At 39.3% G+C, this 23232-nt stretch overlaps 1 protein-coding gene across 1 annotated transcript in view; it reads left to right on the top strand.

Moving 5' to 3' along the window:
- LOC126235453 (Down syndrome cell adhesion molecule-like protein 1 homolog) overlaps positions 1-23232 on the top strand; it is a 137462-nt gene that overhangs the window by 89009 nt on the left and 25221 nt on the right. The window contains exons 10-13 of the mRNA XM_049944175.1: positions 5356-5510; positions 7009-7026; positions 15065-15163; positions 20361-20546. Coding sequence (XP_049800132.1) covers positions 5356-5510; positions 7009-7026; positions 15065-15163; positions 20361-20546 — 458 coding nt within the window. The remainder of the gene's footprint in view (positions 1-5355; positions 5511-7008; positions 7027-15064; positions 15164-20360; positions 20547-23232) is intronic.

The raw sequence follows: 23232 nt of genomic DNA, 5'->3' as shown, positions 1-23232 counted from the left end.
GGTTTTACAGTTTAGTATATTTTTTCCTGTCAATTTCTGACTTTTTTTAAATATTTGAATTTGATTTGCAAGCATGTCATTTCCCTCATGTTTGCTTGTCTTGATTGCTTTTAAAATGATTTCCAACCCGCTCATGCTAGGTTAACAATTTATTTAAGGTTTTTGCATCTATATTGTTGAATGATGGCTGGGAGAACCTGCGTCTCTAAGTCTGCTATTTTGCAAAATTCCTGAACCACCTGCTGATTTTGTTCCTACTAAAACCATAGTGATAATTCCTGTTCTCTAATTTCTACTTTTCTTCATTCTGAATTATACATTTTTGAAGCTTTTATCTATTGTTGATTATCTGATCAAGTTTAAGTTATAACACCACGTATTGGTACCCAAAAAAACTTTTCCTACAGTTACAAAGACCTGATCTGTCCCAATTCTTCATTGCAATGCAAACTTGCTATGGAGGAAGAGGAGTTTAGTGTTTAATGTCCCGTTGACAACGAGGTCATTAGAGACGGAGCACAAGCTCGGATTAGGGAAGGGTGGGGAAGGAAATCGGCCATGCCCTTTGAAAGGAACTATCCTGGCATTTGACTGAAGTGATTTAGGGAAATCATGGAAAACCTAATCTGGATGGCCAGATGCAGGTTTGAACCATTGTCCTCCCCCAAAACTTGGTATGCCGCTATGCAAACTCACCAGATTTTATTAACTGCATCAATTAATCCAAAGATTGCTGTGATGGTTGAGGTCCAAGTGCACATAATGTTGTGAGGCACACCCATCTCTCACTGAGCTCCTGTCAATGAGTGTATGACAGTCTCGGATCTTCTTTACTATTAATAAACATTCATTACCAGAAAATGTGAACATTTATTCACTCGTGATATTCTTCATAGACTTATTTAAATTACACCTGAACAGTCCTACATGAAGCCCAATCAGAGAGCATAATATGCTGCACCAACAAGAATGTCTTGCATGTTAATGTGAATAACTGTAGCACTTCTATAGTTGGCAGTGGCTGGAGTGAGGCTCCAACATAAATATGTTAATGGCCACTTGCTACAGTGGCATGACACTGTAGTTACTTTAGAACAATAATGTTCAGTATTTCAATTTTTTTAATAGTTTACATATATATGAAATGCTGACTTTGCAACTGTTTGCATGCAAATGGAATCTCAATATCTGATGGGCCAATGTAGTAAATATATCTCACAAGGCACTGGAGTCTTTCACATGATTCCAATTCATTGACACTCTTTCTACAGTTTGGCACCATGGTGAAATTGAATCGCAGAATCTGTTACAACATTTTATTTCAGTTTCATAGATGGAATGCATGACATTTATTTTGTTTTATGTCATATTCCTTTCACTTCTGTGACAGTCCATTCCACACTCTTAACACATGTTAAAGCACCAACAACAACAAACAACATTATATGCACCTTGACATTTTTCCATATCAAACACAAATGTGTAGGATTCATAAAAAATGCATCTGTATGGACACTGATTCACTGCACAGATCCACAGGCTTTAATTTGCCCAACTGAAATTCTCATGCCATAGTCACTATACCCAGAACTTTGAGTTACCTTAAAAACTAAAAAGAAGGTTACCACATGTCACAAAATACCATCCTCATATGAACTGCACCAGCTGAAACATTATTATTTTCTAATGTTCTATGTCCACATAATGACCATTAAGATATTACCAATAATAAGTGGATTTATTGGTGGTGAACTACTCTTACTCCACTGAGAAATTTCTTAGTAGAGCTAGTTGATACAGATGTTATTGAGACACTGCCTGATAAGAAAAGTGAAGCACCCTGAAAGGGATGAGGAAACAAAATGAAGCTTTGAGGGTTGAGTGGGTATGTGTTGTTACTGCAATGATTACAAATAACTTGGCAGTATGAGCCCACTTATCAGTATCATGCTGCTCTCCCACTGGCCTGGAGGTATACACTGATTCAGCTGGGAAGGATGTCATACAGCCATTCTGTCCTCTTCTGACACAAACTGTTCACCACTGTTGTAACTGGTCTTGGCGATCCTGGATACTGGCACTGGAACAAAGTTGATGTCCAAGTATATCTCACACATTTTATTGGGGACAGATCTGGTAGTGTAGCTGACCTCTTGAGTACCTCAGCATCACGCAGACAGTTTGTACAAATATGTGTCATATGTGATCAAGCATTTTCCTGTTAAAAATGACACTACAACAATGTCACATGAGAGGCAACACACAAGGATGCAGGATGTCTGTGAGACACCGTTGTGCCACCAAAATTCTCTGTCACTACCAGCCATGTTCTGGTTGCAAACCCAGTGGCTCCCCACACCATGACACCAGAAGTAACACCATTGTGTGTCTCCAAAATATTAGAAGGAAGCTTCCTCTCCCCAGGTTGCCACTGTACTTACCTGTAATGTTCATCTGGAATAGTGCAGAACTGCACTTCATTGTTGAGCACAGTACAACACCATTCATCAGCAGTCCAAGCCTTCTTGTCACATCAGTGAGCCAAACACTGTCATTTTGTATTGTGGTTTCAATGGCAGCCTACACATGGGGCAATAATTCCCTAGTCTAGCTGCTGCTAGTCTCCAACTAAAGGTGTGGGATGACTCAGAATGTTGCAGAAAGTCCATTAATTGTTCACACTAGCAGGTGTAGATGTGAAGGGATGATGATATGCTTGGTGCACAATACAGCAACCAGATGTGGTTGACTGTAACCTTGGCAATGAGTAGGCCTGCCCTCATGTTCCCATGCAGTCCAGCATCGGGCCACTGTAACATCTGAATACTCCATAAATCTGCATACTGCATGATTCAACCGGTTGGCCAAATGGAGTACCACAGTGAGATCCTTTTGAAACTCTGTCAGGTGCTGTTATGTTGTCTTGCCTGAGTACATGGCATCTCCATCTCCTGCACAGAATCACTCAACATCTGACACTTTTCACATCCCATATTTAAGTAACATGCCTGGTAACAGCACTAAGAATGAACAATACTAATGCTATCTGGTAGCTGTTCTTCCTGCACAGAGAATTGCAATTATGATCATTTACATACCCACCAATGCTGAGTAAATGAATGAAGTTGCATTGACATTCTGCCATATCTTCTGGGTGCTTCACATTTTTTGTCAGGCAGTGGAATATCAAATAATGTGAGTGCTACATAAAACCTTGACTTCTGCACATATTGATTGTAGTAGTGCAGTCTGTGTAAATAAGTACTGTAAAATTATCCTATGTGCTTCAGTGTACAGTGAAACCTTGTGGTAATTTGAGATAATTGGGACTGAGTAGAGCTCAAATTTGGGAAAACTCAAATTACATGAAGAGTGACAATTTTAGCTATCTTTTATTTAAAAATTGATTCAAAACTTGATGCTTTGTTAGAATACCATTGCTCTAGTTTGGTTTTGTTTCATTACCAGTTACCTCCTGTTACTTTGTCTGTGCTCCATTCTCCTGGTAATGGAAAATCCAGGATGGAATGTAACAATTTTGTGAAAAGGAAAGTTGCAACTCACCATATAGCGCAGATTCTGAGTCACAGATGGGCACAACAAAAAGACTGTCACAAATAAAGCTTTTGGCCAGTAAGGTCTTCATCAAAATTAGACAACAAACACACACATACACACTCACACAAACACAACTCACACATACATGACTGCAGTCTCAGGCAATTCACGTCACACCTCAATCATGTGTGAGTTTGTGTTTGTCATCCAATTTTCATGAAAACCTTACTGGCCAAAAGCTTTATTTTAAACAGTCTTTCTGTTGTGCCTATCTGTGACTCAGCATCTCCACTACATGGTGAGTTGCAACTTTCCTTTCCACAAACTGTTAAAATTCTCATGATACCATTTTTATGTCTCCTCACTGCCCGATCTTTTCAGTACTAAAACTCTCATCTCCAAAGAAACAAATTTCCTTTCTTATTTTGAAGAGTCAGCATTCACGCTAGTGAAAAATGGCAAGAACAATAATAAATACAAAACATTTCTTGACTGCACATACACACTGCACTGAGCCTGAGCAGACACTGGCTAACTGGCAGCAGGTGAAACAGTAATAGAGGCTAAAGCGGGCATGATTGTAAACTATATATGCATGAGCATCTCAGCCACTCTTCACATCCATTCCCTGTGCCCCTGTGCGTTTTCTATTTTATACATGATATTTTTATGTAGTAATCGTCCATCATCCACCTCGATTAAAGACTCAGATTTCCAGGGCTTGAATTGTCACGGTTTTACTGTATACACATTTACATCTTTGTGACAAAATTGGTGTTAACTTTGAAAGAAGTTTTTTTGCTTACTCCATTTCCTTAAGGACCATTTACCTTAGAAACTGTGGATCAAACTTCTGGTACATATAACACCATCATGTAACGCAGTCACCAACACAATAGCCATCATCTTGGTACTTGCTTGAAAATACGAATTATTTGTATTCTTTCTGCTAGCACCACTAATTCAGGTAGAAACTTGCTCTACCGTATGTTTGTGGTTTCCACTGCCATAACTAGACTCAATGTCTTCCAGTGCCTTTCCAGTCTTTCACATTTCTTTCTTTCTTTCCCCCCCCCCCCCCCCCCTCCCCACTTGATTATTTAATTTTTCTTTTCTTCTTTCTAGTGACATTTATTTTTGTCTCAGCAGTAAATCTTGCTACATTCTGTCCTTCATTTTGCCAACTGTTTTCTCTACCACTTTAACTCTTTATGTGTTTAATTGAATCCACCTTCAGGCAGGCTTAATTTTGTGCTGTTCTGACTCAGCATTCTTTCTTACTTGAGCATTGCACATCTCAGATCATATAATTCTTATCTCTCTTTTGGATAAAGAAATTCTAGTTTCAAAACCAAATGTTTGCATCACTTTTGGTCTACATATGCATCTCTTACCATCCTCTTAGAGACTGTGTTTTCCTCATTTGTGACTGTTGGGTTATAGAAGCAACAAACTCAGCTTCCTGTCATTGGGAATTATTATTTACTTCCATGGTTTTTAGCATTTTCATTGAATATCTAATATTTGTTTTACAATGTAATCACACTGTATGAACAATAATTTTACTGATACTTTGTCTTCGTTACATTGTATTCTTTCTTCCACAAACATTCTGTGCTCATGAGAAGTGCAGACTGTACACAGTTGTGAGAGTCTAGCTTATCATATACTCTCTACTTTTTTTCCTCCACTTACCACATGATTAATTAGCCATAAAATTTACATATTTTGCTACTGAATTAAATAATATAAGAAATTACACAAACCATTTATATCTAATAAAGTGATTTTTTTCAGAGGTCAGATTATTCAAGAAAATAATCGTATACACATCAATGCTGAGTGGACTCTCCATATTTCCTCAGTAGAGACATCTGATACTGGAAATTATTCATGCCGAGTGCAGAATATCTTAGGAGCTGATGAAATCACATACACAGTGACAGTGAAAAGTAAGAATTTATGTGAACTAAATAACAAATATATTTGCTTTCAATAACCATAGATCCATAAAATTTAACTAGTTTATTCAGCAGATTTATCAACATATATAGAGATTGTTAGAATGACTGATACTGATGGATGAAATACAATGTTAATTTCGAGATTTCTTTTATTGAGAGCCATAGGCAGAAAAAGCAAAGTTACATTCATTCTATTTCCTTGAACATTCTCCTTCATGATGAGATCTATAAAATGTGATTGATTAAGTTGGAATGGTAGGGGTTAATTTCTCTGATAAATGAAACCAAAAGGGATGGAGGAAGTGTGTCCACGTAACACTGAAGTGTTTTACATCTTCACAATCTTAAAAATGGAAGGCATTCAGTTAGGAATTTAAGGAACTATGATTGGAACTACATTCTAAAGTCACAAGTAAGACATTATTGATAAGAAAATCTTTTTCCTAGTGTAAGCCACAGCTAGGTTATGACACTGCCTGTACAATGTAATAAGAATCTTTTCACATTTGAATTCTGTTAGTTAAACACTTATTTTTCTTCTGTATGTTTGAGCTCACTTTGTTGTACTCATAAAAATTCCTATGAAAGATCCAAAGTTACTTCTTGCTTTAGATTTCATTGGTACACATAATGCAGTGGAGAACAGCCAAAATACATCAGCACAATGGAACCACCAGTGTCACAATATCTCACTTCTAGTGACTGCTGTCTTATTCATGAACACAATTGTTAACTGAACAAGGGGTGGGTGGAGAAAATTTATACCAACTGTATTTCTGCACAGACAGAAGCTTCCACAAAAATTCAGTAGGAAGGATCTGTGGAGATGTTTTGACACTCCCATCCTCTTATGCACCCTTTTGGTTATTAATAATGCAGAACTATGCAGGCAGAAACTTTTTTTACAACATAATTTCTTGATTTCTACCTGGTCTATGACAGTGACCTCTTTGTCAACATCTTAACAGCCATGACATAGTGTCTCTGGTTTTCTCCATTTTGTTTGGCAGTTTCCTCTATTGAACACTACCTCTCATTCATGTACAGATCTTTATTACTCTAGTGTATATTTCTTTATTGTTGTCTGTTTACTATGCTCTTATTATGTAAATTTAGTGCTTCATATTATCAGCTTCATTGGAATTTGAATATTATTTTTTACATTCCACAGATTCTTTTTCTCAGTTTTTCTGCCTATATCATTTTGTCCTGAATTATTATTTCTCTCTTCTCCACCTCTGTATCTTCCAACAGATTTTCACCATTTTTCCCCCTCTCTCATACATATCCGAATATTTCTGTTAGCTTTCCAGCCACTCATGTCCTTGAAACTATTATGATTATGGCTGTAATATTCCTTGTGAATAAAACACATACCAGCAGATCATATTTTCAATGTAGTGAAATATTTGAGAATACAATAAGTTATTTTATCCACTCTTGGGGACCTAAATTTAATATACTGTGTTCTTACATGCTTTCAAAGACAGAAGGAATAATGGGTGTAAGTATGCAATTTATCAGCTTAATTCATTTTCTCTTAGGTACAATTTCATTATTCTTCTTTTCATCATTCAGTAGAATCTTTTACAAAGTAGAGAATTGCTCAGTGATGCCATCATTTTCTTTCTCAAGAGGCTTCACATTTTATCCTTGGATTTTATAAATAAGTCACCCAATTTTTGAAATACACTTTGAAACTAAACCTGAGTTGGGAAACATTTACATTAAAAATTCAATGTCATTGTAAAACTGCACAAAAATCTCTTATATTTTTAAAGATATGGAACAAAACATTGCGTATTGATATGAAGACTAAATAGTTTGCATCATTTTTCACAGAGAAATATCCCAAATTGATTTGTTCAGTATTAACTATATCACACAACTTGCAAAGTTCTATAATCATGTGAACTTGAAACAAGAAAGGCTGTCATGTTTAAACTTAATCAGTAACTCAGTTTATAATAGTTAATCAATGTAAGTTTGTATCAGAATGTCACTGTGTTCATTTCAGATGACTAAAAGTGTACATACTCAAATAGTGTGTTGGAACACACCTGTGAAATAAATGAGTGAGCCATATCTTCACGGCACAGATGTTATTACATTTTCACTTACCTCAGACATTTTGGGATATTTGATCCACTGGATCATACTAAAAAGAATTTCACAGGTGCTGTACTAAAGGCCTGCATCTGGCATTTAGCTCACTTGTATTGATCAGCAAAGGTAGTTCCATGAAACTCTGGCAGATTTTGCTGGTCTCCTTTGTACACAGTGATCTACTGCATGCAGTTAAGTTATGCAGCTCATGCTCAAATCGTCTGATCATCTAATTACTTGAACCCTGATCAATTGACCTCTGCAGGAAAATGTGAAAGCAAAGTTAGAATCCAAAGATTAGATTCTGATCATCTAATTACTTGAACCCTGATCAATTGACCTCTGCAGGAAAATGTGAAAGCAAAGTTAGAATCCAAAGATGAGTGTGAAAGGCAGCGCTTGTAGCATGGTCTGAGAAAGATTATCACTGTTGATTAAACAGACTAGAAATCATGATTGTTACATGCACTGTGGTAGGTGCTCTTCTCTCTTGTCTTTCAGTTCCATCATGATGTATCTGAAGACATCTGCAGAAGATATCAAAATGTAAATTCTGAAGTATCGCCAACTTCAGTTAATGATATTGTAACTAGAAAGTGTGCAGAAATTTGTGCCAGAATCTACATCCATTTACTTTTGTATCATGAAGAGGATTTCACATTTTGTTGGAAGCTTGTAGACTTTGCTTCACAGTTTCAACATTCTGCCTAATCCTACAGCAGTGTCACTGAAAATTGGAAGACAAGACAATAAAACATAGGTATATTTGATGTTAAGGCTATGCCATTTCATGTACAGCAGTTACATGGACAGTTCAGTAATGAAAAAGATGCCACCTAACAACTACTGAGAACTTTTCTCACTGTGATTGAACACTGAGAAGAAAAAAATCTGGGAAATTTACTAAGAATCACAGTCTTGAAACATTGTTTAATTTGCAAATTTTTGAAACAGATTTGCTGCCACCAGAGTTTTAATTTTTTAGATAGTAACATTCACACCAGTGCCAACAGATTTTCACATCCAGATTTCATTTAATAAAGCAGAGCATGTTATAAAAATGAATAATTTGATGTTTCACTCTGAAATCAACAATCATTACAAAGATTAATAGTTACTGCATTCTTTCTACATTTTACGTAGTCCATATTTTTGTTGTTGTTTAGCGATAGCTTCTTTCCTCTTGTAGATGATAATGTTGCAGTTAGATCTATCGTGCTGACATATGTGTGTGCAGTATAATCTAAACTGATCTGAGCACCTTCCATTAGCTGGTGGGAATATGAAAGGCCACACCAAGTCACAGACACACACAGTTTTTGTTATAACGTCAAGTTGAACAAATATATTTCTAGGACGACACAATACATGTAAGTCACAGATCAAGTAAACAAAGTAAGACGTATGTACACTGTAACAGTCAAATCAGCACTGAGTCCAAGTCTAGCAGCTGCTGGCTGGCTGGCCGCTTAGGTGGCGCGGCTGCTGCATGGCTGGCAGACAGCGTTGCATGTAGAGGACGCGCGTAACTGCGCGGCGGCACTTTGAAAGATCGGCGAGTCACAACACCTTTCCCCCCTTTGAATTTTTTGCACTGGTCTTGATGGAGATGGTCTGTAGATTGCTACAGTCCACAGGTGTTGTTTGACTGGCTGTAAAGTCTCGAGGAGGAGGCTTCCCGTATGGACGGAAGTGTCCCTGATGATAACAGGTCGAGATGACAGGAGATGTGGGGGTTGAATCTGCTGGGGCCTCGTGCCCCAATCTGCCCGTTGCGGCAAGCCCAGTTGTTATAACAGGAGACATGGGCGATGTGTCGGTGTCCGTAGGAGAAGGAGGCAAGTAGAGTTGCTCCGACAGATGATGGTCATCTGGTTCCTGCATGGGCATGTCTCCTGGTGGTGTCAGTTCTTGTGCTGGCACTGAGATGATGGTGAGAGGACTGCGTTGTGAGTAATGAGAGATTCCAAGTTCCCGAGCGTCAGGTAGAGCCGAAGTTGGTGTAGCGGCATTCGGAACAGGTGTTGCTGGCACACGAGGCCGAAGCTGGTCTGAATGACACACTGCAACACCCATGTCCGTCTGGTTTTCATACAGGCATCAGCCACGGTGTCGTAAGATGCATCCAGGACACCATTTTGGCCACCTGCCATATTCCCATACCCATACAAGGTCGCCGACGGTGAACCAGCCAAGCGAAGGCACCCGCGGCCCTGAGGTGGAAGGCCGCAGAAGATGAAGTAGCGTGCGGGGCTGTTGGCCATGTAAGAGCTCAGCTGGACTGTGGTCGCCCTTGGGGGTGAAACGGTAAGAAGCCAGAAATTGGAGAAGCGCATCATCAGCAGCAGAAGAAGTCAGGAGTTTCCTCATGTGAGCCTAAAATGTGCGGACCAGACGTTCAGCCTCACAGTTTGACTGTGGATGGAACAGAGGGGCCATGACATGCATGACGCCGTGACGGGCACAAAAATCTACAAAACTGGAAGAGGCAAATTGCGGACCATTATCAGTAACAAGAGTAGAGGGAAGGCCTTCCAAAGAGAAAATATGAGCTTGAGCATTTGTGGTTGCCGCGGTGGTAGGCGACGTGCAATGGACAATGAAAGGAAAGTTAGAGTAGGCGTCAATAACGAGAAGCCAATAAGTACCTAAACAAGGTCCCGCGAAGTCAGCATGACTATGCTCCCAGGGCTTCTCAGGCGAAGGCCACAGTGACAAAGATGACCTCGGGGCGGCGGAATGGGACGCACAAGGGCCGCAGGCAGCGACCATGTGTGCGATTTCAGCGTCGATTCCAGGCCAGTACACATGACGGCGCGCCAGAGATTTTGTGCAAGAAACACCCCAGTGCCCTTGGTGAAGGAGGCGCAAGATTGAAGCATGCAAAGATGCAGGTACCACAACACGTGGCGAAGCATTGTCGGTGGAAAGGAGGAAAACACCATCCCTAGCCGTGAGGCGGTAACGCAAAGCGTAGCAGTACCGCAACGGAACAGAAGTCTTAATAGATGGACGATCTGGCCGACCCTTCTGAATAAAGCATAAAACCCGAGGGAGGGTAGGATCAGAACCCATAGCAGCCGCCAGCCAGTCCCTGGTGATGGGGAACCTTTCCACAACCCACTTCTCGGCAACACCCAGGTGGAAACACAAAAGTTCGTCCCTATAGAATGCCAGATTAGGACCCATGGGTAGGTGAGACACTGCATCAGCATTTGCATGTTGAGCTGTTGGCCGGAAATGAATCTCATAATTGAAATGAGACAAGTAAAAGCCCAACGCAAGAGGCGGTGTGCAGCCTTGCCGGGAAGTGACATTGATGGATGAAACAAGGAAACAAGTGGTTTGTGGTCTGTAACAAGATGAAATTTGGATCCATAGAGAGAAACACCAAACTTATGAAGAGCATAAATAATGGCCAAAGCTTCTTTTTCAATTTGAGAATATTTTAGTTGGGCAACCGTGAGCTTTTTGGAGGCATAAGCAATGAGTTGTTCAGAACTGTCAGAAAAACGGTGCGCAAGGACTGCACCAACCCTGTATTGAGAGGCGTCCGTGGCAAGAACAAGATGTTGGCCAGGTCGATAAGTAGCCAGGCACGGGGCCGTTTCAGCATAGTCTTCAATTTCTGGAAAGCCGCATCGCATGACACGGACCAGTGAAAGGGCACTTTTTTATGCAACAGGTGATGCAACGGCTGAGCCACCGAAGCCGAAGATGGTAAAAACCTATGATAGTATACTATTTTCCCCAAGAAGGCCTGCAGTTCCTTAACAGATGTAGGGCGAGGAAGGGCATCAGTCGCAGCGACAGTTTGCTGAAGCAGACGAATACCATCCCGAGAGAGTTGAAAACCCAAGTATGTGATAGATGTCTGAAAAAAATTTGATTTCTGAAGACCAGCAGTTTGTAAGACGTGAAAATGTGTGTGGACATTCTGAAGATGTTCTTCAGTGGTGGAGCCAGTGTTGTCCTGGTAATTTATACACCAAGGGACAGTGAGCAATAATTGTTCCAAGAATCACTGAAAGAGAGCAGGGGCGCTGGCAATCGTTGGTATTGATAGAGGCCGAAAGGCCTGTTAAGGACCAGGAACTGCCAGGAAGCAGCGTTGAGAGGAAGTTGATGATAAGCTTCTGACAGGTCAAGTTAAGAAAAACACTGGCCTCCAGCAAGTTTAGTGAACAATTCTTCAGGTCGGGGCATAGGGTCAGTGTCGATAAGGCGTTGAGCATTTACAGTGGCTTTGAAATCACCACAGAGACGAATATCACAATTTGGCTTAGCAACGACAATGACAGGAGAGGATCACTCACTGGAAGTGACAGGAAGCAAGACCCCTGAAGCAGTGAGACGATACAGCTCCCATTGGACCCGATCATGAAGGGCCACAGGAATGGGCCAAGCCTGAAAAAACTTAGGCCAAGCAGTGGGTTTGAGCGTGATATGAGCTTCAAAGTCGTTTGCACGGCCTAACCCATGAGAAAAAAGGGATGAAAATGTCGTCGACAAGGAATCCAATTGAGCATAAGGAATAGCATCAGAGATGATATTGACAGTGTCATCTATGGAGAACCCAAAAACGTGAAAGGCATCGAAACCAAAAAGATTCTCCATGTTACTATGGTCGACCACAAATATGGGAACAGTGCGAATGACGGATTTCTAAGATACCTCAGCATTAAATTGTCCCAAGAGAGAAATCTTCTGTTTATTGTACGTTTGTAATTGCCTAGTGACAGGTGATAGGATTGGAGAACCCAACTGAAGATAGGTCTGAGAATTGATGATAGTGGCAGCAGAACCAGTATCCACCTGCATGCGAACATCCTGACCAAGGATTTGGACAGTGAGGAATAACTTCACTGAAATGGAAGAAGTACAATTGACAGATAACCAGAAGCAGAATCTGCGTCATGTTCATGAACATCAGGTACGCGGTCAGATTTGCAAACGGGTGACACATGACCCTTCTTTTTGCATTTGTAACACACGGCCCAACGTTGGGGACAATCCTCACGTGAATGTTTCGTAAAACACCGTGGACATGAAGGAAGTTGCCGTGGGTTTTGCTCCAGTTTCTTAGAGGTTTGTTTATGGTTAGGCCGAGGCTGCACTTGAGAGCGTACTGCGGCCATGTCGGCCGGCGGGGACATGCCGCACGTGGCATCAACAGCACACAGAGGTTGTACATCCCCAACGTCACCCCATGCTTCTACTTGCACTCCAGCAGTACGAGAAATTTCAAAAGACTGAGCGATGGAGAGGACTTCATCTAGAGTCGGATTTGCCAACTGAATGGCATGTTGCCTAACTTCTTTGTCGGGCGCTGACTGGATAATAGCATCCCATACCATGGAATCGGCATAGGATTGTGAACTTCAGTAACAAATTGACACTTTCTACTGAGGCCGTGAAGTTCAGCAGCCCAAGAACGATAGGATTGATTCGGTTGTTTTTGACAATGATAAAGGCAACACGAGAAGCTACCACATGTGTATGCTTTTGAAAATATATGGACAGAAGTGAGCACATTTCAGCAAAGGACAAAGACACAGGATCTTTCAAAGGAGCCAATTGCGTCAACAACCAATACATTTGAGGTGAAATCCATCAAAGGAACAGAGACTTAGATGTTTTGTCGTCCGTGACTTGAAATGCCAAGAAGTGCTGTCGAAGACGTTTTTCGTAATCAGACCGTTCTTCTGCCGTTTTGTCTTAAGAAGGAAAAGGAGGTAGAGACAACAACGAGAGACACCCTGCATTGGATGCCGCGACGAAATCACGAATTGCATTTGTGAAGAAGCATTTGTTGTTCTATGAGACCTTGCAATAGTTGCTCTAAATTAGCCATGGAAACTTGTGGGTCAACGATGAAAAAGAAAAATTCACTACCTCATCACCAATTGTTATGTCAAGTTGAACAAATATATTTCTAGGACGACACAATACATGTAAGTCACAGATCAAGTAAACAAAGTAAGATGTGTGTACACTGTAACAGTCAAATCAGCATTGAGTCCAAGTCTAGCGGCCGCTGGCTGGCTGGCCGCTTAGGTGGCATGGCTGCTGCATGGCTGGCAGACAGTGATGCATGTAGAGGATGCGCGTAATTGCGCGGCGGCTCTTTGAAAGATCGGCGAGTCACAACAGTTTTTATGCTCACAACAGATGGGTGGCAGATGGATCAGATCTGTTTGCCTCAGCTTGTCCAAATTTGCCATGCTTGACTACTAAATGCTTGTTTCAAGCATCTGCACTCAAGAACACCATGCCCAAGTGTGGTGCATTTGAGTATGAGTGCAGAAAATCACCATTGGGTAGATCTCTAGTGAATACTATTAGTGTATGCCTTAAACAAGAGGGTTGGGAAGATTGTTATTTCCTCCTAGCAGCTGAATGGAGATTCACCACAGCTTTCATCTGTTCATCAAAGATGGTAATTCATGCACAAAATTAATCTTGAAAACATATGACAATGTACCAGTGCATCTAAATATTTTTTATCCGGCAGTGTACAATATTGTGAAACTGTAATGCTTAACTAACAATATTATTAAATGTGGAGCTACAAACATAATCTGCTTATAATATTTAAAGAAATGAAATAAAATTTCCTTGGTGTTCTTAACACATAGCCAGAATTTCTACTTGAGTTAGTGCCTTCACTTTTCATATAGACCGATTTACAAGGTGATGTTTTCTCAGCTTCCAAATCATCTCGTTACTTGTTGATAACATTCAAGTTTTATAATACTGAGTGAGGAAATTTGTGAACTACATTTGAAACAACAATGCTTAGGCACTGTTTGTCTCTCATGTCATAGCACATTGTTCCTGTGTGGGAAAAGTAAAAGATTTATTCTATGTGCTTTGTTTTGAAACTTTATGGACGGTTATTAATTGAACATACACACTCAGTTTAACATGGCACAAGCACAGTTAAGTACTGAATATACAAAGTACTGATAAGAATGTCTCAAATATGATCATGAAATGCTTGGTACAGATAGGTAGTTCATTGATACCATAGTCACAAAAAACAAACAATAAAATTATGAGGAGTATCTGCAATTGAATCTGATCACTTTTATGTGTGTTCAGCTTTTATTTTGTATATAACTTGACTAATGCAGTGTCTGATTGACAGACTCTTCACATAGACGTGGAAACAAACAAAATGCAAAAAGTTAACACTGCTCACAAATTAAAATTGTGTATAAAATGTGAACTCTACCTCTGTTTTTTTTTTACACAAAGTGCTTGGGAACTGAATTAGAACATGACTTAAAAGTTGTAGTAATTTTCATTTCAGTTGATTCTGTTGTTATTCTGTACACTGCATACCATGACTTTATTTTATTGTCATGTGAATGCTGAAACAAGAAAATATTAATTTTGAACCTATATTTAAAGAATCATAATTATTCTTACAGCTCCATTGCCTCCAACTGACTTCAGAGTTTCTTCTGCCACTGAAACAAGTTTATCTTTGAAGTGGTCAGCACCAGATGACAGTATTTATGCAGCTGAAGGTACAGGAAAGATTATAATATATTACCAACACCATATTTCTTTTAAACTGTATTGCTTATAGACGTATAATAAATCAAGGCAAAACATAATTTGTACTGCATTTTAATATTTACTTGTTTGGTAATATCAATCTAGATTATTAAATGGACTAAAATGGTGCACAATCCTAGTTGCATGTTGCCTACCTAATGGCTTCCAGGGCAAGAAGAAGTTGATTTTCACTGTTTCGTATAATTATCTACCAAATTTATAAATTTAAAATCCTGTCATAATCTGCTCATTAAGAGGTATAATTTTATGTTAACAGTCTAACACAACAATTAAATTAAAAGCCCTACAACTGTGGGCAGTTTTTCCATTTTTCTGTATAAAACCACAGACCAGTGCTATTCAGTAATTAGAATAGTTGTTAAGATTTTAAGATTTCATGAAAAGAATATAACAAGAAAACTAAAAACTGAATTCACAACGTAATTTGGGAATCATGAAAATCGTGTTCAACATTATAAACACAGGAAAAGCTTACAGACAACTTTTCAGTGTGTGGTATATCTTGAAGCAAGGTTCCACACACAGGCTCTCAAATTATTTGTAAAGTTGCTGGCACAAGAAGATAGTATGTGTAAGTGAGTGGGTAACACTTTGAGAATGTGTAAAATGCATCTCCCAATGTTCCCTTTCACTGAGGATGGCAATGTCATCAGCAAATCTTATGACTGATACCCTTTCACCCAGAACTTTAATCCCACTTTGGACCTTTCTTTTATTTCCATCATTGCTTCTTCTATTTCCATCATTGCTTCTTTAGTGTACAGGTTGAACATATAACGTTCTTATGCATTATTTTACTTATTGTAGCTGGCAATCTGTCACAGGAGAAGTCCTAAATTCTCAGTCACTGTAAAAATTCCAACTTCGGAAAAGTTAAACTTAAAAATCAATCTCGTATTTTGTTTCAGCTGAATATTTATTACAATCTCAAAGTAAATAAAGGCATCTTGACAAATCTGAAATAAGTTGTAACATTCCTGAGACTGGTTTGATGCAGCTCTCCATGCTACTCTATCCTGTGCAAGCTTCTTCATCTCCCAGTACTTACTGCAACGTACATCCTTCCGAATCTGCTTAGCGTATTCATCTCTTGGTCTCCCTCTATGATTTTTACCCTCCATGCTGCCCTACAATGGTAAATTGGTGATCCCTTGATGCCTCAGAACATGTCCTACCAACCGATCCCTTCTTCTAGTCAAGTAGTGCCACAAACTCCTCTTCTCCCCAATTCTATTCAATACCTCCTCATTAGTTATGTGATCTACCCATTTAATCTTCAGCATTCTTCTGTAGCACCACATTTCGAAAGCTTCTATTCTCTTCTTGTCCAAACTATTTATCATCCACGTTTCACTTCCATACATGGCTACACTCCATACAAATACTTTCAGAAACGACTTCCTGACACTTAAATCTATACTCGATGTTAACAAATTTCTCTTCTTCAGAAACGCTTTCCTTGCCATTGCCAGTCTACATTTTATATCCTCTCTACTTTGACCGTCATCGGTTATTTTGCTCCCCAAATAGCAAAACTCCTTTACTACTTTAAGTGTCTCATTTCCTAATCTAATTCCCCCAGCATCATCCGACTTAATTCGACTACATTCCATTATCCTCGTTTTGCTTTTGTTGATATTCATATTATATCCTCCTTTCAAGACACTGTCCATTCCGTTCAACTGCTCTTCCAAGTCCTTTGCTGTCTCTGACAGAATTACAACGTCATCGGTGAACCTCAAAGTTTTTATTTCTTCTCCATGGATTTTAATATCTACTCCAAATTTTCCTTTTGTTTCCTTTACTGCTTTCTCAATATACAGATTGAATAACATTGGGGAGAGGCTACAACCCTGTCTCAATCCCTTCCCAACCGCTGCTTCGCTTTCATGTCCCTCAACTCTTATAACTGCTATCTGGTTTCTGTACAAATTGTAAATAGCCTTTCGCTCCCTGTATTTTGCCCCTACCACCTTTAGAATTTGAAAGAGAGTATTCCAGTCAACATTGTCAAAATCTTTCTCTAAGTCTACAAATGCTAGAAACGTAGGTTTGCCTTTCCTTAATCTTTCTTCTAAGATAAGTCGTAAGGTCAGTATTGCCTCACGTGTTCCAATATTTCTACAGAATCCAAACTGATCATCCCCAAGGTCAGCTTCGACTAGTTTTTCCATTCGTCTGTAAAGAATTTGCATTATTATTTTGCAGCTGTGGCTTATTAAACTCATTGTTCAGTAATTTTCACATTTTTCAACACCTGCTTTCTTTGGGATTGGAATTATTATATTCTTCTTGAAGTCTGAGGGTATTTTGCCTGTCTCATACATCTTGCTCACCAGATGGTAGAGTTTTGTCAGGACTGGTTCTCCCAAGGCCGTCAGTAGTTCTAATGGAATGTTGTCTACTCCTGGGGCCTTGTTTCGACTCAGTTCTTTCAGTGCTCTGTCAAACTCTTCACGCAGTATTGTATCTCCCATTTCATCTTCATCTACATTCTCTTCCATTTCCAGAATATTGTCCTCAAGTACGTCACCCTTGTATAAACCCTCTATATACTCTTTCCACCTTTCTGCCTTCCCTTCTTTGCTTAGAACTGGGTTGCCATCTGAGCTCTTGATATTCATACAAGTGGTTCTCTTCTCTCCAAAGGTCTCTTTAATTTTCCTGTACGCAGTATCTATCTTACCCCTAGTGAGACAAGCCTCTACATCCTTACATTTGTCCTGTAGCCATCCCTGCTTAGCCATTTTGCACTTCCTGTCGATCTCATTTTTGAGACGTTTGTATTCCTTTTTGCCTGCTTCATTTACTGCATGTTTATATTTTCTCCTTTCATCAATTACATTCAATATTTCTTCTGTTACCCAAGGATTTCTATTAGCCCTCATCTTTTTACCTACTTGATCCTCTGCTGCCTTCACTATTTCATCCCTCAGAGCTACACATACTTCTTCTACTGTATTTCTTTCCCCCATTCCTGTCAATTGTTCCCTTATGCTCTCCCTGAAACTCTGTACAACCTCTGGTTTAGTCAGTTTATCCAGGTCCCATCTCCTTAAATTCCCACCTTTTTGCAGTTTCTTCAGTTTTAATCTACAGTTCATAATGAATAGATTGTGGTCAGAGTCCACATCTGCCCCTGGAAATGTCTTACAATTTAAAACCTGGTTCCTAAATCTCTGTCTTACCATTATATAATCTATCTGATACCTTCTAGTATCTCCAGGATTCTTCCATGTATACAACCTTCTTTTATGATTCTTGAACCAAGTGTTAGCTATGATTAAGTTATGCTCTGTGCAAAACTCTACCAGGCGGCTTCCTCTTTCATTTCTTAGCCCCAATCCATATTCACCTACTACGTTTCCTTCACTCCCTTTTCCTACTCTCAAATTCCAGTCACCCATGACTATTAAATTTTTGCTTCTCCCTTCACTACCTGAATAATTTCTTTTATCTCATCATACATTTCATCAATTTCTTCATCATCTGCAGAGCTAGTTGGCATATAAACTTGTACTACTGTAGTAGGTTTGGGCTTCGTGTCTATCTTGGCCACAATAATGTGTTCACTATGCTGTTTGTAGTAGCTTACCCGCACTCCTATTTTTTTATTCATTATTAAACCTACTCCTGCATTACCCCTATTTGATTTTGTATTTATAACCCTGTATTCACCTGACCAAAAGTCTTGTTCCTCCTGCCACCGAACTTCACTAATTCCGACTATATCTAACTTTAACCTATCCATTTCCCTTTTTAAATTTTATAACCTACCTGCCCGATTAAGGGATCTGACATTCCACGCTCCGATCCGTAGATTGCCAGTTTTCTTTTTCCTGACAATGACGTCCCCTTGAGTAGTCTCCTCCTGGAGATCCGAATGGGGGACTATTTTACCTCCAGAATGTTTTACCCAAGAGGACCATCATCATTTAACGATACAGTAAAGCTGCATGCCCTCGGGAAAAATTACGGCTGTAGTTTCCCCTTGCTTTCAGCCATTCGCAGTACCAGCACAGCAAGGCCGTTTTGGTTAGTGTTACAAGGTCAGATCAGTCAATCATCCAGACTGTTGCCCCTGCAACTACTGAAAAGGCTGCTGCCCCTCTTCAGGAACCACAGGTTTGTCTGCCCTCTCAACAGATACCCCTCCGTTGTGGTTGCACCTACGGTATGGCCATCTGTATCGCTGAGGCACGCAAGCCTCCCCACCAACGGCAAGGTCCATGGTTCATGGGGGGGGGGGGGGGGGGGGGGAACACACTTACAGTAATGAAATAAATCATGGTCAACTAGCTACATGCTTTCTATCCAAATACAGTCAAAGTACTTTGCCAACATGGCTGTAACTATTTATACTTTCTTAACCATCCCAAACAATCCTCGGCACTTTTTAGAATCATTTTTTGATTAATTAATAATTAAAATTGACATATAAAAATTGAAAGTACATGTATGATAGTATGTTTATTCCAGAACAGCTAGTACACTATTATATTAGTACTTGTCTGTTATTTTATTTGAGAATAACTTCTCGAATAAGAAATTACAATAATACATTTACATTTTTCATTAATTTCTAGAGACTCCCTTCATGGAAAATGTTCCCTTCATTTACGGAGCTTCTACACATTAGTGCTATTAAGATTCCATAATTATTTTCTTATTAACTTTTCCACAAGTACATATTTCCATACACCTCTATGTCAGAAATGAGAAGTAAAAATGGATTAAGAGGAAGAGAAATGATTAGTGCAATCAACAAACAGAGGAAAAAGAGAGAGCAGGAGTGGAGGAGAGTGAATGCGAAAAGTAAAACAAGTAATGTATGTATCATAAAAATGTAAAAAGTGTTCAGTTATTGAACAGCCCTCCAGTGGACTTCCATATTTCATAATATAATTCCAAATGTGGATTTTGTAACTGATTAAAAGTAACTCAAAATAGTCAAAACTATAATTTTAATATCCGGAAGACACATTTTCATTACGATTGCTCTTCTATCCATCTGAAATCCATTGTATATGTTCAGTGACTGTAGCATATTTAGAATCTATAAATTTCTAGTTTAAAATTATTTTCATTTTTCATTTGCAAAAAATATTAATATCGTCAGAAATATTAACACCATTTTATTTACAGGCTATACTTTATACTTTAAACGAGAGTTTGGTGAATGGGAAAAGGTCATTGTACAGGCTGAAGATAAAAACTTTACTCTTGGAAACCTTCAGTGTGGTTCTAAATATCAGCTTTATCTTCAAGCCTTCAACCACATGGGCAACAGTAGTCCTACAAAAAATATAACTGCTTACACACAAGGGAAAGGTAACACCATCATATTTTATAATTACAAATTTTTCCAAAATTGTAACTGTTTCATAAGATCAATCTAGAGCCTATTTAGAAATAAAAACTGGAAACTGTGTAAGTATAAGCAAATAACACATAGTATGAAATGTAAAACACAATCTAGACTACAATAAATCACAGTACTAAAGATAATAATAAAAGATACAAATGTGTTAACATGAATAGTCGGAATGCAATTTCTTCATTTTTGCACTCCATGAATTCCTTGACTGATAAAAGTGCCTCAGTCCTAGGCCCACTCCCACTGTGTGTGATATTTCTGAAATCTTTTAGTGGTACAGTCTATATTTGTGAAGCTAGTATAGTGATAAGTTTGATTTTAAAATAGTAACTTCTAGCTGATTACTTGGCATTCTCTGATTATATATTTTTATGTCACCTAATTGTCATCCGAACCCCACCAGGTGAAATGTTATCAGGACTGTCAACAAGCAGTCAATGACCAAATTTGGAAATAATATTATCAGTCATGCATCTTTTCAGGATTCCCTAGTGTTTATGTACAATATACAGCCCTCAGGTCTCCTTCGGATCATGTATTGAAAATCCCATAATTTTCTTCAAGGCAACTACTGAACACTGTCAGGTGGTGTGTGTTGGTTACTGTTGGTAAGTACCAACTGTCAATTTCCACTTTTTGTCAGACTATTGTGGAAGCCTCATTTGACGGTCACACGTGCGCGATCGAGTTGTTTGCAGACAGATTATAGTAGTGTGTTCTGAGCACCCTACCAGAAGTCAAGCTATGGTGTTTCACATGTTGCTGCTGCTGAGTGGCACTGAAGCTGGAAGCCAACCCAAAATTAATAGCTAACTGGATCCTCGTCTATTTTGCTGTGTTACTGTCATCAGAAGTTCTCTTTTTTCTCCATGCCTAATGTTGGTAACACAAGACTTCCAGGCTATACTTATTTGGAATGCTGAGTCCTTATTTGTTGGGTTACCTCCCATGCAAATATGTTTTGCTGCCATTAACACAAAGTCCCAGAAAGACAAAACTGAGGCTATAATCCTTGTTTTCTCATCAGCGTCCTCTACTGAGGCCATACTGTCCTATTGGACACCTGTAAACATCTTTAGGCCAATATTGTCTTTGACAAATGTAACAAACTCCTTACTTTTGCTTGGATACAAAAGGCACTTCTAGTGTTGTGTCAGTTCAGGACTCTTCCGATACTTATCTCCTATTGCCTCCCTCCCTCCCAGCCATCAGCTGTCCTTCCTCAACCCTCCTTCCCACTTTTCACCTCCTTCCTCCCTTCACCCACTCCACCTGACACAACCCCTCACCCTAGTCAAACTGCAGAACTGCAGCCCCAGCTCATTGTATTCAACCACCACAATGTAGATATATCTCGTCTTTTCCCTGTCCCATCATGTTGTATAAGTTATCTCTAATTGCAGTGACACTGATATCATCAGTATGAAGAATAGCTGTATATGATCCCCTGTGTATACTATAAACTGTACAAGTTTTAGCGGTGAACCTTGTTGTAGTGCATGAAAACTTATGAGGCTGTTACACAGTAATTACTTCCAGACAGTGCTCTTCTCTCCCTCTGTCTGTAACCTGCTTCCTCTCCCCCTTTCATGCCCCACTCAGATTACTGCTTTTGTTCAATGCAAGAATTTCGTTCCAGATGCAACAGCCCTCATATGTCTGTGAGGTGTGCCTGTTGTGTGAATGTGTGTATGTGTTTTCTTTTATGAAGAAGGCTTTGGCCAAATGCCAACGTGTAACTGTCTTTTTGTTATCCCTGACTGCAACTCAAGGTGTCACCTTTGCAGTGAGTAGCAATCTGACCTTTTCACAGTATTATTGATATCTCAATCTGGACTTTTTGAATAAAATAAAATAAATTATATTGGACTTCGTGCAATGAAAGTAAATTTAGGTGGAGCAAAGTTTAATTGGAACAAAGTCATATTCAGCTTTTCATTTACTTAGGTACATGTCACAAATGTACGGCGTGCAAACAGTGTAATAATTAGCATAATTACTGGAAAGAAGAATTATGAATTATCAGTGGTGCAATCATTGCAAGTGTTGTTTCTTCAGCTTGCTGTGTCACAAGGTGACAGGCAGCAGTGTGACTTGACACACTTCCTCCAGCTGCTGAGATGAGAGAGTCATCCTAATTCATCTTGAAATGGGGCACAGCTTCTTACTCTCAACTTTCTCTTTTGGTATGAGGGCTGACCAGTATGCAGAATGTGTATGCTGTGTGCCATAACCTCAATTTTTAACAACTAACCTGAGCTGTCAGAACACTGCAAAAGTATGCCAAGCTCTGCAGATAGAGTGTGAATACTGTGCCTTGTGCCTGGGCATTAGATGCCTCAGAACGAACATCTACTCATGTTTCGTTTGTAATAAATATGTAGACAAAACACACAAACTTTCACAGTTGTTGCATCATTTGTGACACAGTCCTTGCTAAATAATAACCCGCTTGATAGTACAGTTGTCAAGTTATATTGTTAAAGTACATCTTGCCAAAAAGCTTTACTAACTTCGTTGTTATCTGAAGGGCAAAACTTGTGCAATTAGATTTCCTGAAACTTTCTGATTTTATAAATGGTGTCAGCAAGTTTAGCTCCTTGGGTACCATTTCATGTATCTCTTTTCTCAATTTTCTTC

The sequence above is a fragment of the Schistocerca nitens genome, chromosome 2 (genome assembly GCF_023898315.1).
Source record: "Schistocerca nitens isolate TAMUIC-IGC-003100 chromosome 2, iqSchNite1.1, whole genome shotgun sequence".
Taxonomy (NCBI): Eukaryota; Metazoa; Arthropoda; class Insecta; order Orthoptera; family Acrididae; genus Schistocerca; species Schistocerca nitens.
This window is presented reverse-complemented; position numbering and strand designations above follow the sequence as displayed.